Source organism: Takifugu flavidus, chromosome 19, assembly GCF_003711565.1.
Source record: "Takifugu flavidus isolate HTHZ2018 chromosome 19, ASM371156v2, whole genome shotgun sequence".
NCBI classification, from domain to species: Eukaryota; Metazoa; Chordata; class Actinopteri; order Tetraodontiformes; family Tetraodontidae; genus Takifugu; species Takifugu flavidus.
Window position 1 is genome coordinate 5674555 of NC_079538.1, and position 18049 is coordinate 5692603.

At 43.4% G+C, this 18049-nt stretch overlaps 1 protein-coding gene across 1 annotated transcript in view; it reads left to right on the forward strand.

The window, feature by feature from the left end:
• Nucleotides 1–18049, forward strand: part of lama2 (laminin, alpha 2) — a 91557-nt gene that overhangs the window by 29143 nt on the left and 44365 nt on the right. Inside the window, exons 14-21 of the mRNA XM_057017877.1 lie at nucleotides 112–276; nucleotides 7798–7902; nucleotides 10438–10649; nucleotides 10743–10854; nucleotides 10930–11043; nucleotides 12020–12147; nucleotides 14164–14250; nucleotides 17806–18017. Of these exons, the coding sequence (XP_056873857.1) occupies nucleotides 112–276; nucleotides 7798–7902; nucleotides 10438–10649; nucleotides 10743–10854; nucleotides 10930–11043; nucleotides 12020–12147; nucleotides 14164–14250; nucleotides 17806–18017 (1135 nt within the window). The remainder of the gene's footprint in view (nucleotides 1–111; nucleotides 277–7797; nucleotides 7903–10437; nucleotides 10650–10742; nucleotides 10855–10929; nucleotides 11044–12019; nucleotides 12148–14163; nucleotides 14251–17805; nucleotides 18018–18049) is intronic.

Genomic DNA, 18049 nt, shown 5'->3' on the forward strand with positions numbered 1-18049 from the left:
CATGTATCGTCGTCTCCTATTAACGTTTATTAACGTCAGAAGGGCTCAGGTCGGGAGCCGATACGTTATGGTGCCAATGAGGGTTGAGAAATAAACTTTTTTTGTTTGTAGGAGAGCACCCTGACAGGCTGGCACCTGGTGGGACTCTCAGGAAGAACAGTGTGGTCCGTTCACAGACAGACACCTCCTTATCTGAGCGTCCGAAACGCTGATGTGGTGACTGACCTGGGCTCGTCCTACTACTGGAACGCACCGGGATCCTACCTGGGAAACAAGGTTAGAAACACACATACATCTGATTAAACATGCTGTTTATACGCCCAGTTATAAAAGCCCTGGAAAAGCTCTGAAATGTTCTGATTAAACGATGATGTTTCACTACTTGCCCGGACGTGATTGTAGTGAGAATGTCTCCTGCTGAAATGTTCACCACTCTCCCAGCGCTGTTTCTGTTACGGTAATGTTGCTTGTTTCAATTGGGGCTGTTTTTTATCACTGCAATTAGGCTGCATCACTCAAGCTGGCAAATAGCTGCAGCCCATGTTTCTGAAGTCGTGCTGTTGCCCACTACAGCAACACACTGGCTGTGATGTTAGTCTGGTTGTCGTTGCTTGGAGGGATATACCACAGAATTTCATTACTTTGCACCCTGCAGGCCTGGCTTGTCATCTCACTTCTTTGTCTGAACTGCCCTCCCTCCCTGCAGTCATCCCTCCATCCCTGCATCTTTTCATTCCTCTGCTCCCCAAGCTCTAATGCCGTCTCTCCAGGACTCCCATTTTTCACCTCCATGTTCCTAAATCATCTCTCCTCCTCCCCCAAGCTCTTCTCTCACTCTCTTTCTGCGTTTCTCTCCTCGGTTTTGTATCTCTCAGGGTAAACAGTGTTTCGCCTGTTGAGCTTGGTAATCAACTCTCTCTCTTAGCACACAGGCACACTAATACACACATACACACACTCCTAGGCCTTTGTAAGTTGGATAATGATGTGTTTTGGAGGCATTATGGACAGTGGAGCAGAACCAAATGCCTCCAAACATGGGAAACAAACAAATTACCACTGTGTGTGTGTGTGTCTGTGTGTGTGAATGTGTGTGCACACAGCGCATGTGCATTCGCGTGTGAGTTCTGTATCTTATGAAAAATCTGATTCTTTTTTGGTCCAGTATCTGATGGTGTTGCTTGGATGGATATTAATGAAGTGGGAGTTCCTTCCCTTTACAGACACACACACACACACATGCGCACGTGCCCTGCGGTCCATCATCTTAACATATATGACTGGAAGTGACAGCTTGTGTGTGTAGTGACGAGCTTGCTGTGGATATAGAGTTTAAATGTGTGTGTGGTAACATCCTGTATATTGTTCCTGATGTTTCTGTAGGAATGAAAACCAAATATGCTCCTCGGTACATGAACACACTCTGCATGTTCTCATTGGTCCAGAAGCAGATTTTTCTGATGCTCATTGTCTATATTTTTGACTTTATATGTCCACACACTGCTCATTTACATTGCAGTGCTTATAAGTAATGTAGCTATTATAATCCAGTAGTGTGGAACTTCTTCAGCACCAGTTAGGCAGCAATTGGCTTGGAAATTAGCTTGGAACAAAGCAGAACTTCTGGCTAATAATTGTCTTCTTAGAAACTGACTGTTAGACTTTGGAGAAACGAGACTAACTCTTTGTTTGGTGCAGGAATGCACTTTACAAAGGTTTTAAAGGGACAACCATTTTTTCCCGGTATTTGTCTCATCTCCACTGTAGACCGAAGAGAAATACTGAAACGATACTTTATACACGTTTATTATGAGAGAAAGAGCATGTTCATTCATCATTTGCTTAAATATTGTGAATAAAATGAAATGGTTTGTACATCGCTTACAGCTTTTGTTATGTCCAGAAGTGTGAATTAATCTAAATTAGCACCATGAAGCTTCTCTGTAGGATTGACCCTTTTAGAGCAGCTAAAAGGCAGAGGCTGGTCTCAGGGCACATTTGTGTAATTGTCATGAATGCTGGCGCTATTTTTTTAAAGCACAGCCTCTGTGGCGACTCTTTTTAAATGAATCTGGGTGACACTGTTACCCTTGTTTGCTACTTCACTTGTGACACAAAGAAGCTGCTGGAGTTGACTTTCAAGAGTCGGTGACCCGCGGGAGAGCAGAACGGAATAATTGATCGACTCCAAGAGGTTGATGCCGTGTGTGCGGGCTTCTCTTAATAATCCCTCCAAAATGAGATGCATATACTCAGTTTTACTACACCCCAACCTTCTCTGCTCTGTAGTTGTGTTACTTATCTCTAATGAATAACAACTGTAATTGAAAGACAATGACCTTGTTACGTGCTGTGTGTCTAACCCGAACTCCCTGAACCCTTCTCTAACCTCCTGCTTCATAGTCTGCCATATATGACATGGGGAATTTTCTAGGATAATCAAGATGAATGAAATCAAATATACGTGATATACATCTGCTATTTTTTCAAATAGACGCAACAATGGTTGGTCAGCTGGTTTAATAACAGATAGTCACCTGGTGGGAAAGTTATGTGTGGTTAAAATATCCACCTTGCTCACAAATCACATCTGTTAAATATTTGTTTATTGGCCTAATGAGAAGCACCAATGACCCAGTAACCCTCACCATTCTTGTGTCAGGACACATCACATGAAATGACCTCTTGTTTCATTTGAAGGCCGACCCCCGGCTGAGTTTAACAACAAGTAGCCACTCACCACAACGTTGACTCATTCCCCGCTGCCCTTTCCTTATTGTAGCGATGTCATTCTTCGATGAAGAGGAAAAGGTTATTTTGAGACATCATTTTGGTGGCACTTTATTTTAAACTAGACTACATTCATAGTCCTGTCTAAAAAAAAAAAAAACTGATGCATTAAAGCTGTACTAAGATGGAGGGTACAATTTAGATCCCAAATGTGGGGCTGTAGCAGACATTTTAACAGCTAGTTGGGAGTGTGTGTCAGAAGTGTGCTTGCGTGTGTGGGTGGGGGATTACTGAGAGTTTGTGCGTGTGATGGCTGCAGGGGAAAAGCTGTTGTAGAAAGTGGCTGTTGTGCACCGGAGACTGCAGCGTGTCATGCCAGAGGGGAGCAGGGAGAAGATTCCACTGTGAGGATGAGCAGGGGCTCTGGTCTAGTCTGGTCACCCTCTGAAGTAAAGTCATCATGATCTTCTCAAATGTTCCCACTGTTCTTACTGATGTGAGAGTGTTCCCCTCTCACCCAATGAAGAGGCCTGACATGCTTTTTAATAATAATATTGGTAATAAAGGACCGGACCAGTCTATCCAACATCTGGGCCCCTGGGAATTCTGGGATACTGAGTCTCTCCCCAGCAGTGTCATTGATGTAGTCTGTGCTGGCTTCAGCTCCTCCATTTTGTTGACCTCTTCTCATCCCAGTTGAGACCCAGTGGTCTCCACCCTGTAGAGGCTGCATAATGGTGGAATTGAGATACAGCTGGGCAGCATTACACACAAGTATACGTCTCCATATTATCTACCAGGCTGTGGTAGATAGCATCCTCATTTGCTAAAGGTTAGGGGTGAAGGGAGGCTGGAGCTGATATGATCTTTGACCAATTCCTCCATGCATGTCATCATGATAGGAGGGCGTCTGACATGTGGCCTTGAATAAGCAGGTTAATCTATCAAACACCTTCCACACTGACATCATTGTTCACTTGGGGGTCCTGATTTCTGCTGATGTTTATGATCAAATAGGCGAATATGCTGTATGTGGCGTGTATACCCTGCTGCGGGGCTGGAGAGAACATGCTCCTGTTGTCCATATCGGCTAAGTATGTCTGTTTATGTCACCTTATGCGTATGTTTCATATTAAAATGGAGATGCAAACAGCATTCGGGTTATACCTATGACTATTGAGGTGATAGATGGCTTAAACGTAAATAATCTTAAGTCCAGAAGACTGTGACTTTAGTCACTGTGACAGCATTTTCAGAAAGAAATGTATTTTCCCAGCTCTCATAACTTTCCAGGCAACATAATGAATAGACTTTTATCTCCCATACAGACTCAATTCATAGGAACTGATGAGCAGAATTGATGGAACTATAATTTTCCTCATGGCGTCTGGAATCACAACGGCTTAAATTGTTGAACCAGATAAACCAGTGATAGACGGCCTTGAGCAGCTCAACTCTGTGTGGTTTCGCTTCCTCCTTCTTAAGTAAAAAATTATAGGAGGACATTTGCTTCACCTGTAGGTTGACACCCACCCACGTTCCAGTAGAAGACTGGGCCGGTGATGCTGGCCATGGCCATGGATTGATTCTTTTTGTTGTTACAACTAGAGAGCACAGTTACATAATGTAAGTTTTGTGTAGGAAAGTACAAAAGTCATAGAACATGGTGAATGGTCATCCTGGCAGGAGATTTAGGGAGGTGAGGTAAAATCGGTTGAATAGAATAAACTGTTTGAGGTTGAAAACATGAGACTTACGTTAAAACGTGTCTTAAATTCAGCATATTTATCATCATCTAATATGGAGAAATATCCACCCTAGTCAATGTCTACACAAAGACAGTGACAAGGGATATGGGCTATAACAGAAAATGGATGGATGGATGGATGGATGGATGGATGATTGGATGGATGGATGGATGGATGGATGGATGGATGGATGGATGGATGGATGGTGGATGGATGGATGGATGGATGGATGGGTGGGTGGGTGGATGGTGGATGGATGGATGGATGATTGGATGGGTGGATGGATGGATGGATGGATGGATGGATGGATGCTGGATGGATGGATGGATGGATGGATGGGTGGGTAGGTGGGTGGGTGGATGGATGGATGGATGGATGGATGGATGGATGGATGGATGGATGGATGGATGGATGGGTGGGTGGGTGGGTGGATGGGTGGATGGATGGATGGATGGATGGATAGATGATTGGATGGATGGATGGGTGGGTGGATGGGTGGATGGATGGGTGGATGGATGGATGGTGGATGGATGGATGGATGGATGGATGCGCTACATAGGGTACAGACGGTACAGCATTACCGCCAGATCACACGTTTTGGTTCAGCTATTTTCTTTCCTTCCTTTCTTTCCTTTCACCCCAACCACCAGTGTATCAATCACACCCAGGAGGACAGTTTGGTCTTATGTTTACTGGTCCATCTGGAGCCCGTCTACCCTACGGCTAGCAACAATAACAGTCTGTGTGTGCATCTGTGAGGAAACCAGTGGATATACGAAGGAAAAACTCCACCACAAACATCCACAGGCAACAGGAAGCAGACATAGGTGGTCTTTATGCCGTGCCTGTATATTTATGGGACTTGTTAACTTTGTGCATATGTGTGTTTGTGTGTCATCCAAGAGGAGTTTGTTTGCTGAAGCTTTTGTGCCAATCTGCTTTTCATTTCCTGAAGGGTGATTTCTTCTGCCCCCGCCCAACCTGCCTTCCTCCTCTCTCTGTCCCATCTCCTGAGGAGACGGTAGCTCGCCGCTGTCTTTTTGTTCTTTTAGTCCTAAAATTGAGCTATAATAACAGATTGTGAGGGCTGTATTTCCCTGAAGACACTGGGGTGAGATAGGCGAAAAAAACTGTTCCAAATAGGTTTTTTAAATGAGGGCCGTGGTGCCGGTGGTCCTATCGGTCTGTTGTTTGGTCTTAGGTTTTCTTATCTTTACTGTAGTGTTGCTAGCGTTTGAGGTGAATTAAACTGAACTGATATATGTAATTATGCTCAAAACTAAATGCCAAACAAAACATGGTGGTGATGGAATTTCTTTTCTCCTTTTTTGTTGCAAATATTTTGTTCTAGAAAGTTTAGTATTTATTCTCCTCAGTAAATTAAAAAATGAAAAGAAAGAAAGAACAATTTGACCTTTGGAGGATTATTAGAACTAGAAGCAACAATCATGAAGGTGAAGTCAAAATATAGTTTTCTGAGGTTGCAGTAGAACTCATAATACTGTAGAGTTGTGCGGGTTTGTCTGAGGAAGAGGTGGATGTGGATTAATTTTCACACTTTAACTGACTCCCTGGAAAACCCACTTCTCAAGCAATTTAAATCTCATAACATTATCCCACGTGTTTATTCTCAAATCTCCTTTCCACCTTCCTACTTCATTTCATCCTCTCTCCCTTTTCTTTCTCTTCCCCGGTGTGGATTCTTCTTTCTCCTATAAAGTAAATATTCTTCTGACAGCAGATGGACAAATTGGTCTATAAATGATGCTTTTGTTGATGCTTCATGTAGAAAAATAGAGGACCTGTGGTGTCCCATTAAAGCACAGCCTCAATCATAATTTTATAGCTAGACTATCAAGTGTAATAAAGTGTATTTATACCCTCAATTACTTTAGAAAAACCTAGGAAATATATTCAAAAAGCAGCAAATGATTAAAATAAAAGTGAGCAAAGATGTTTGAGGCTGAGAAATACATCGTATTCAAGCCAAGTCCATTGTCAAGATGTTCGGCATTAAGCAGGAGCTTTAATAAAACATAAAAACATCTGCTTTGTTGTTCCTCTAAAACATTTTCCGCATTGTCTTTTCCTATTATCCAGCTGTTTTGTTTTTGTAGCCGTCGTTACTTTTTTTCAGCATAAAATAATTAAGTGGGAATGTCAGCCAGTGCTGGAGTGCTGGTATTCCCTGTTATGCTGTGTGCGCCCTGAGATGCTGCATGTTCACCCCTGGAATCAGCAAATATTGGCAAATACGTGTTGGTCAATAAAATGTTAAACCAAGTACTCGGCTCACTGCTGTGTGTGTGTGTGTGTGCGTGTGTGTGTGTGTGTGTGCGTTCAGTCAGCTGTAAAATGTGTGTTTCCTTCTCTCAGTTTAAAAAGTGGGAGTAATGATGTAGAATGGAAGTTTATATAGGTAACACACAACTTACCCCTCCCTCTTGATCTCACTCTCCTCTTCAGTGCCCCCCTCTCCGTTTTTATGGGGGCATTATTATCTCGCTCTGCCACCCATAACCGTTCAGGATGGAGCAGAATAATAAATGTCTGGATCGTGCCGATGCAGCAGTTCTCCATGTAAAGCTCATTATGTGGACTCAACAGAAATCTGCATAGAAAAACACACAAGGAACTTAACATTTTAGTCCCCCCCCCAACACACACACACACACACCCCAAGGTGGGGTTTGTTTTTTTTTACAGCTCGTTTTACATCTTGTGCCCAGATGAACATTTCTACTGCATATTTCCGGTGTGTAATCTGATGTTCTGTGTGCTTCCATTCCCTAAAGAGTGTGGCCCAGCGTGTTCTTGTTTAAATGTCGTTGGATGGATGCACAGGTGGCCCGTCAGCCTTTAGCCCATTAAACTGCCATCTTAACAGCATTATTGGGTTTCCTCTGGAGAGTTTGGTCTCTTGTGCCAAGCTTATCAGTTTGATTTCTGCTTACATGTCCCATGATATTTCCTACAAGGACACTGAATTATTTTGGGTAATGTGGTACGGAAGGTGTTGCCCGACCAAAGATAGATTCTAGATCTAGAAAAAGAGCGCCCAGAGCCTCCACCCAGCTGGTCATTCCCCCACATATTGTAATTTAAAGCCATAGTTTATATATACTCTGTATACTCTCTGGAAAGCTAACTTTGTTTCAAGTTCTCCTATGGCTTTTTATTTTCTTCACAGACAGCGACAACAGGGCAGATGTCACATACGAAATTGAGTTCTTGTTGTGAAGGCCATCGTGATGTGATACGTAATGTTGAAACATTTTACAGATGATTGAACGTAACAGGTTACGTCTGCTTTCTGCAGCTTACAGCCTACGGAGGAAACTTGGCCTACACTGTTTCCTATAACACCGACCAACAGGAACAATCGGTTATTCGAGTGACCTCTGAACCTGACCTTATCATAGAGGTAAGTTGTCCAACAACATGGTAACAGACATTACTAAATTACACAAGTTAATTAAACAAGGTACAGTTCTTTTATTTAATGGATATATATCCGACACAATAATGTAATTTACCTTTATGTAAAGTTGTTACCAGCAGTGTTTGTAAGAAATCTATAAAAGTTCTTTACACACTCCCTTTTTCAAAACAAAAATATAAATATTACTGGTCTACTGCCAGGATCAGACTACATGAATTAGGGACAATTTTGACCCAACCGACACATCGCAGCCAAAGGTTCCCAGTTATGAGTTGGAGGATCAAGCGTCATTACCAGTTGTAGCATGACATAATCAGGGATTAGTGATCTGTTGACTAGGACACATGACGACCACGACAGGTAAAGTCTGACCTGTCAGTATGGTTGTTTGTTTGTTTGTTTGGGGGTTCTGTTAACCAACAGGAACAGCAATAACAACAACGATCAGGCATTGTGTGGTCTGAGTAATACATATCCTCATTTCAAAATGATCCAATTCTATTTCGAGTAAATGACACAAATTCAAATGATGTGATTCAAATGAAGTTTAATGTTGCAGTGATTCAAGGTCGTCCTGTTGGTATTTCATCTGTGATAGGGCCAGGAATACACCCTGGACATGTCTCCAGTCCCTCACAGGACACACACACACACACACACACACACGCGCACACATGGTCACATCCCCCCTGACAAAGAATTGCTGAACTTGGCAAAAAAAAAGTAATAATAATAATGAACATAGTGTCCTGCTCTGCTCTGTCTGTGTTTTTATAATGAGCAGGTTGGGAGATGATGTATAGTGGCAATAAGCAAAGCCTCAGCACTGTTGGTTAACTGTTTATCTCATCCATGCCACCGAGCACTGTGGCGTGCACGTGAGCTAGTGCTAACGGTGCAGAAATGTTCACACACACACACACACACAGATGCCCCATCCCACACACCACTTTCTACCCAGGGTATGATTGAGATTGGTTATTAAGAATTTTTAAACATTTTCCAACATTCCAGTTGAGAATTGTTAATATACTTTTAGTTATAGTGTGTGTATAGTTATGAAGGGGAGCTATTGGTGGAGGGAAAGACATAATGAAATTCATTTAATTTACAAAAAAACGTAAATTCAAAGTTAATATGGAGGAAATGAGGGAAGTATTAGAAAGCTAGTCGGGATTTCAGGAATTCCTGCTGGAGTGAGAGATGGAGATTTGGAAGCATTTTTAAAGATTGCGTCACTGAGATGGACAATCGGAGAGGAGGTCCTGTTGTCAGCAACAAGCCTCTCTAAATGACGACCATAACGAGCCTCCCACACACTGTCAGCTGCCGTCTTCCCTCCTCACGGTCTCTCGTTCAGCCTTTGTCTCATGATTTCTTCTTTTTCCTCCACGGTTTACTCGCCTGCATCCATCCAGATGTGATATTGTTGCTCGAGGACGACTCTGGTGTCTCGGTCACAGCTCTGTGGGAGCTGCCTGTACAATACTCTGTCTGTCTTTGTCTGTGTGTCTTTGTTGAGCTCCATGTCTATTTTCTGCCCACTCGATGGTTGTCCTTCTGAACAACAATGGCAAAATAAATTGGTAAATGCCAAAGGACAATGAACAAGGGACTGGAAATATGCGCATGTGAGATTCTTGATCCAAACATCTAGATTTTGTGATTTGATCTAAGTGTTGGAGTGCTTGAGCTTCTCTGTCCCATTTTAGGATTAGGTCAAAATAAATTGAAAATAAATAATTTCATTCCACTCCGTTCAAAGTACCAAAACCTCAACATAACACTGAAGGAAGATGTTTTTTTCCTTCTCTCTTCCTTCAGGTCGCATTAAAAAAACTGACCACAAAGTTCTTCTAAAACTTCTACTAATTTCTTCTGACTCCAGCAACAGCTTACGCTCTTAAGCCAGTGTTGATGATATCTTGGTAATATGTTGCAATAAAGCAGATTAATGAACAGCAATATTCCTGAAATGACTGTATTAGATTGTGATTAATGTAAATGAGACAGAATAAAAGACTTTCCATGGTGAAAACAATCATTGTTATTTAATTCTCTCTTCCATCTTTAAGCCTGCAGCTGCTCCGTCCCCTTGTCCCTCCCTCCACCTCTTCCTTTTCAATTAGTTTTTATTTAATAGCTTATTGAGAAGCGCTCTGCCTCTCTCTCCTCTCCCATCAGTGCTTGTCACTCTGCGTTAGCTGCTACATGCCATTGATCTGCTCTCAACAAGAGATAGTCCGATACCGTTCCTGCTCTCAATTCACTTTGCATTCAGTTCATTCAGGATGCCAATAGAAACCGCAGCTCATTACCTAATGACACATAATTCACTCTTGCTCTTTCTTTTTATCTCCAGTTCTGTTGTAGATCAGCGCTTTGTGAAGGAGGTGTCATGCTGTATTTATGCTATGTGGAGTGTCCACTTTCCACATGCTGTGATTTAAGAAAGACCAATAAAGAGCCTCAGCGAAGAAGACATTATAAATTCTGTCTTTATCCTTTCCCTGCCAGGGAGGAGGGCTCAAGATAATGGATGGAAGGTTTGGCCAGCCAGTTTACCCGTTCTCACCAAGTACCAATCGCATCAAGCTTCTTCCAGAGAACTTCCTGGACGCAGGGAGCGCACAGCCAATAAGCCGGAGGGATTTCTTGAGGGTTTTAGCCAATCTGACGAGCATGATGGTCAGGGCGTCTTATAGCACAGAGCCCAGCGCCGTTTACAGGTCGAGATGCAGCAGTACAGAGAAAAAGTTTGTTTCTTGGGCTGTTGCTTGATATGTCATTTGCATGTGCATGTGTTTGTGTCGTGTGTGCAGACTTCATTCATTCTCCATGCAGATAGCTGACGCCTCCCTTCAAGGGGACCAAAGAGCTTCAGCTGTAGAGTTCTGCTCGTGTCCAGCTGGATATGCTGGAACCTCCTGTGAGGTATATTCAAGAGATGCTTTGCAGTACATGTACAGTCTTTTGTGTACCGTCTCCAACTGTTTTTGTGTGTTCCAGGCCTGCATTCACGGCTTTCGAAGAGTTAATGGGAATCTGTATAATGGCGTGTGTGAAGCATGCCATTGTCACGGACATGCTTCCCACTGTGACGAGGTCACGGGACACTGCCTGGTAGGACGCCAATCGAGACCGCTCTAATCATCAGCGAACACGCATCACTGTAGATCTCAACTGTAAAAAGTGGCTGATGGAGAGGGCTATTTTTGGAAGATTCATTTTGGATGTCAGCGTGTTTTGCAGCAGCGGGCTTCAATACATACTCCTCAGCCTACACACTGCGTAGGGGCTGTTGTATCAATGCCTTGTGTTTTATTACAGATGAACAGAACAGAGAAAAACACACACAGGCAGATGGACGAGGAAGAGAACACGCACGAGTCAGGCCACTCGTATATGATATTCACACTCAGTGACAGGCAGGCACAGATGCCCCTCCGTGTGTTTTCTGGCTCCGGCTGAATGACTGAATGATGCCGTGGTCCTGTAGGTTAGCGTAGTGTGTGTGTGTGTGTGTGTGTGTGTGTGTGTGTGTGTGTGTGTCAAGATGTATTTAAACAGAGAGGAGACATTTGATCTGTGAAAGAGTGATATGGAGCATAACTGACATACACACACAGACACATTGCTCACAGCACTGTTATTATTCGCTTGATATACATACAGAAACATTTAGGTTGGGAAGAGAAACCCTTTTTTTTTACATGTTTTGCTCTTTAATTGAGCCTTTTTTTAATTTTCTTGTGGTTTCAAAGAGGCAAAATTTCCTGCAGGTACCCCGGTGGTGCAGGCAGTACTGGCATCTTGCAAGTAGTGCAGATCTCGTACTTGCCACATCTGCAGGATTGAAAATCCACGTGCGTTGAGCGTGTGCCCCTGAGCAGGAGAACTGAAGTAGAGGCACATTGAAAAGAGCCATTTTTATACCACAGCAACAATGATGCTGCTCATCATGTATCAGTCATATTTATTGAAAAGATTATAGTAGTGAACGACGAATCAATGGCTGCTCCCAATGAAAGAATGACCAATCTTTTTAATACTATACCGATATTTTTAAATGGATTTGTTTTCTCGCTGCTACTTTCAGGACTGCATTCACCACACCACAGGCCCGCACTGCGATACCTGCCTACCTGGTTACTATGGAAACACTACTCATGGTTCACCTGCAGACTGTCAGCTGTGCACCTGCCCGCTGAGCCTCCCCAGCAACAGGTAGAGTTTGTGGAACCTGAAACTGATGATGGCAAAGATTCGGATCATTCTGTGGTTTGAACTGGAACATTTGCTCTCTTTTGTCCAGACTTTAGTCTGTACAAAGCAATAATTATGAGATGAGTAGAAAGGTCACCACCAAAGCTACTACCGCTGGAGAGTCCTGATCCCCGGAGGTAGAACTCTCATCCTGGTTGCTAAATGGTGAAGAGCAACTTGCACAAATGTAACCATCCTGTGTAAAAACCTTATTCCATCCCCATTATTACCCTCCTATACAAAACTCAGCTATACCACATAATCTGATGTCGGTAAATGGGCCGTCGTTCTCTGGTGCTCTCCAGCTTCATTGAAATTGTAAGATATTGAAGAACATGTGTAGAAATCCAAGAAATGCTGTTCTACTCTCACACTTCTTCCCGTTGGAGTGGAGCAGTTAGATATTTAGAAGTGTGCCGTAAGCTCCTTCTCACTGGGTAGTTGTAGAAGTTATATGCAGGAAAGCCTGAGGCCTGTTTTCCTGATGAGACATTTGTTTTAATGCCTTCAGCACAGCAGTAGAAACCTGTGTATGAAGTGCTGTAGCGCTGAAGTTGGTCCGTCACTACAGGTGGCAGAGTGCTTTCCCCTGCTATCACAATTGTCTCCTAAAGCCTGACAGCTGTAGCTACCAGCTGTGAAGAAAGCAATTTAAAAAAAACAAAAACTGCCTGGCACCTTCCACCATTGCGTATAGCTTTCTAATCATCTTTAATTAACTCGATTTGTGTTTTTTTTTTTTAGAATGGCAGGCGTGTTTGTGGTTAAAATCAGCTCTTCTAAAAGGTCTTATTCACACAGGCAGGATTGGATATCACCTACACGAATATGCCGAAATTGAAAGACACACACACAAACACACGGAGAGCGGCAGCGACAGCTGAGAATCTTTTTGCAGTCGCGACACGTCATGTCCTAACCTCCCAAAGCTAAAGACAGCCTGGACTCTACCCTCTCCACTCCTCCTCCTCCTCCTCTAACCCCTGCAGTAATAATAGCCCGAGGTTTTTGCTCTTTTCAACCCCTCAAAATAGCCATCTATTCCCTTTGGTTTATTGAAGCCAGTCACTCAAACAGTCTGTCAGCCAGTCAGTTGTTGCTCTGGTGAAAATGTGATTAAATGTTCCGTATTATATCCTGGTGATTCACAAGAGCAGATATATAGTTGAAGCTAGCTATACTGGTCCTGATAATTAATATAGACAATAACGTAAATAACAATAAATGTGTGTGGATGGATGGATGGATGGATGGACGGACGGACGGACGGACGGACGGACGGACGGACGGACGGACGGACGGACGGACGGACGGACGGACGGACGGACGGACGGATGGATGGATGGAGCAAACTAGGGTCTTTAATTAAAACTGCTTTCATTATGTAGCTGTCTAATATTGTATTTCCCATTACCCGAGGATTTGAACCGCCATTAAAATGTTAGACTTTCTAATAAATACATGTGCTGATGGCGCATCAATTATACAGCCTTTATTAAGCATACAGACATGTTTTGAGGTGGTTTATGTGTGTTGGTCATGGACGCGAACTGAGCCAGTGGTGCCCATGACTCAGGCAGTCAGTCAGCCGGCGAGCCAGTCTGGAGACTGGAATCTGAGCCAGGAGATCTATCTATAGTTTATGGAAGTGGGAGGTTGGCAGGATGAGGAAAAGAACCCCCTCCACTTCACTGTCCCTCTCAGTTCATTTAGGTTGGAGTTTGGAGGGAGAGTTTAGTTTAGGTTGTGTGTATAGACATTTCAGTGTGTCTGTGAGTGTTTTACAGTTTGAATGTGAGGGTTAAATTGTGGAGGCAAAGGCACCTGTTTGAGTGTGTGTGGTGTGTGAACTTGTGCGGTGAGACAAATAATGGCCTTGACTCGCCTCTGTGGTCTCCTTTTCTCCCTCTTCCTCCTCCACCCGCTCACCGCGGTGGGACAACTCCAACAACGACGACTGGATGGCGACTACAACAGCTTCAGCCCCACCTGCCACTTGAGCAAAGGGGGAGAGCTGCTGTGTGACCAGTGTCAGCCTGGATACACGGGACCACGATGTGACAGGTAACACACAACTGCACACAACGCTCCTTTAATGCCGTCGCTCCCAGGTTGATGACGAGACCATGTGTATTGTGTTTGATTCCAAAGAGAATCTGGTCGTCAGCAGTCTCTGTTGCTCATTAGCTGATGTTTAGGCCTCTGTTACTCATCGACCATCCAGCTTTCTGTCCTGGGCCCATTTTCAGATGAGGTGACAGTCTCGTCCCATTAGCTGAAAGCTCCGTTTCCAAGTCAGGACTAACGAGAGGACCTCGTGGAAGCTAGCCTTGTTAAAACTTCAGCCTACGATGTCGTGTTGATGCCACGTTAACACATTTTTTCATACCTTTTTTAAGGGAGAATGGTACCTTAGTGTATATGGCTAAATTAAGGAATAAATTAAGGGAACTTTGTGGTGAAGATTCTATACTGTGTGTTCACTGGTTTCATAATTAGAGGACATTTTTACAGTAATAAGTTTTGGATATTAGGATCAACAGTGAAGAATCCACTGTGTTTGAACTGAACTAGATCGGGCAGGTGTGCAGCCTGGCAGAGTTGTGATTTTTCCATCCATATTTTTGGTTCTGGTTCGAACCAGTTATTAAATGTGCAGACCTGCAGTGGGCGAGCGGTGTGATTTTGTTCTTCGTGAAGGTCATTCTCATCATCAGTTGTCTCCAGGTTGAACCAATTTGCCGGAAAAAGTACAACCAGGGAAAAGATTGACAAATAAAATGTGGAGCTCAACTGAGAGCCCCTCTTTATCTGAAGGCTGAGGGCAGCGACACTTTTCATAGATGGTTTTAGTCCTCTTACCTTCACTTTCACCCCCCTCCCACAAGGTCCACATACACTCAGCACAGGTGGATGGGCAGCATGCGGAGACAGATCTGCCCTCTCAAATTTATGGGTGCGCGTGTGTTTGTGTACATGCAGTAAAGTGATATCTGTGTACTTCTGTTGATGTTCCAGAGACGACCATAGGAGAGATGTGCTTTCTTCTGATTGTGTGCTCTGATGCCATATGGCGCCTGTAGTCACTGTACAGAACAGTTGGGCAACAAAAAGACAAAGAAACAGGAGCTGGAATGGGATTTTTTAAAATCTGACTAAATAAAATTAATTAGGTAAAGATCATTTGGTGGTTACTTGTTCTATTAGCATAATTGATGGGTGTTTTGCACTACCTGCCAGTGTGCTTAACTACAATGCCGTTGTTGTTTGAGGTCACTCATAATGTACCAATTTGTGCTTGATATAGGCTTTAACAGAAAAAGCTTCGGCCATGGTAATAGACTATCCATTTAGTGCTAAGTGGGTTTGGTGTTATAAACAGCTACTCAGCACTACGCACTAAGATTCAAAATGAAGTGGGGAAAAACCTAAAATTCTGAGAAAGTATTCTTAACAAATATTCCATTTTAGAGCTGCTCTCTGAGCGCCTGATTGCTGCTTCAGCGTGTTCTCGTGCATAAATAACCACAAGTGCTGATATATAGCAGCTATGTATCTTTATGAGGCGTTTAGTTTCCAGAAAGCTGGGCGAGGGTTTGGAATGGTGCCGGGATGAGCCTGATAATTGAAGCTCTGAAACATTTAGAGAGGACAGGCAGCCATACTGCACAAGGCTGCTGGGCTGATCATCACTTCCGCCATCACAACTTGCTTTTCCTCCTCCTCCTAAATCAGCGGCTCCCAGTGAGGTGGACGGCTGGAGGCTGTCCAGAGACAATGGGCTCAGGAGGCCGATATTTAACAGCATCCTCCTCACGACAGCAGCGATTTCTGACACCTTCTTACCACATTTTTCTGCCATGTTTGTTGGTCAGAACCTCAATAATCAGATGCTCTTGCGTTCTCCTCCTCCTCACGTCTGCCTCAAACACATCCGTCTGAATTCCTTCTTAGAACTGAGCAATTTTAGAAGCAGGTTGACAAAGGTCAGAGGCTGACAGAGCAGGTCCATGGTCATGGATGTTATTAGACTGTAATTACAATGTAATATGAAGACTGTTGGGTTTTTTTTCCACCACACAGTTACAACAAGCTATATTGCTTTAAAGTAACAATACAGTTCAGATTAAATAAAAGATTTTTTGTTATAAAGTCATTATAACTATGAGATGCCCCCCCCAAGACCTTCACATACAACATGAAACTGGGGAACGTGAGAGACAAATGTGTTGACAACAGTGTCCAGCCACTGCCAGACTGATTTAAGGGGAATAAAATAATGTATTTGTTGCACAGTTGGCAGCTCGGACACACAACAAATGGCAAAAATGGTGTTCTGAGAAACTTCAGCAGAATGACAAATGTACTCAGAGAAAAAAATGGCTTTAGAGAAAGACTCAGTGAGGTGGTCGATGAGTTATTATTCATGTTTTAATCGTACCTGCTGGATAATCAGGGCGACACTCTGTGAGGAGAGAGCAGAGCTCCTGAGAAGAATAACAGTGTCCAACATCCCAGAAGCTCTGTGATCCTCGTCCTCTTCCTCTACATTCCGAACACTTGGACCAGGTGTGTCGTGTACTCAGAACATGCCCATTTTACTCCTGCATACTGGATTATAAATAGTACAGAGTATTTTCTGTCTCCATGGATCCCCAACTTAAAATGATGCAGCCTAGAATTCAAAGCCCAATATGGCTTCTCTCTTCACTATACCCCCAACACACACACACACACACACACACACACACACGCACGCACATGCTCACACACGCACACACATGCACAAGCTAATAATGCAGTTCTATTGAGCACAAAAGGAAGGTCAGTGGTAATAATGGCTAGATGCTCTTGACTCTGTTTTCCATTCTTTATTTTATATAGTGTTCTAAATTCATTTATTTCCTCTGGCCTCTTTCCTCTGTCTGTCTGTCTGTCTGTCTGTCTGTCTGTCTGTCTGTCTGTCTGTCTGTCTGTCTGTCTGTCTGTCTGTCTGTCTGTCTGTCTGTCTGTCTTGGTCCATGTTTAGATGTATTCGAGGGCTCTTAAAACCACACAACTTTGCCAAATCAATATGTTTTACAGCACCTGGATTTCAGCTTTTCATCAATGAATGAAATGTTAACGATTGCAGGAATTAAAGAACATTCAGGATCTACATTTTCCATTCCGGTGCGTCACAGTTGTTTCTTTGTTCATGTAAAGTATTCACTCAAAAGAAGAGACACATCGGGCCGAATGAAAATGAGAGATGAACTCGTACATGTGGCTGTTTTCTGTGCGTTTTTGTGCATTTCCAGAAAACAACATTTTCAAGTGTAATTTTCCGGATGAAAGAAGAGAAAAGCCACCTTCTCTTGAGATTATTCCACCATTATATCTTTGAATAAGACCCAATACACAGTTGTTATGTTGTTAGAGAGCACAGCAGGAGGCGTGTTGACTCGTCCTTGAGACATTGGTGGGACATCTTCCCCACGATTGTCAGAATATGTTGAGGGGATCTTTGGTGGATAAAGAGATAAAAAGAAGTGAACTTGAATTCTCATACATAATGTAATAAACGCATGTAATAAACGCCTGTGTTCTACTGCTTTTGTACCTCTCCACCCCTCTTAGATGCTACAATGGCTACTTTGGCCAGCCCAGCGTGCCAGGAGGCTCCTGCCAGCCCTGCCATTGCCACGGTAACCTGGATTTATCCACACCTGACAGCTGTGATCCAGTGACAGGCCGGTGCCTGCGCTGCCGTCAAGGATATGGTGGTGCAGACTGCGACAGTTGCGCGGAAGGTTATTACGGAGATGCCATTACAGCGAGAAACTGTCAACGTAAGTAGAGCAGCCATCTAGAGCCATCTAAA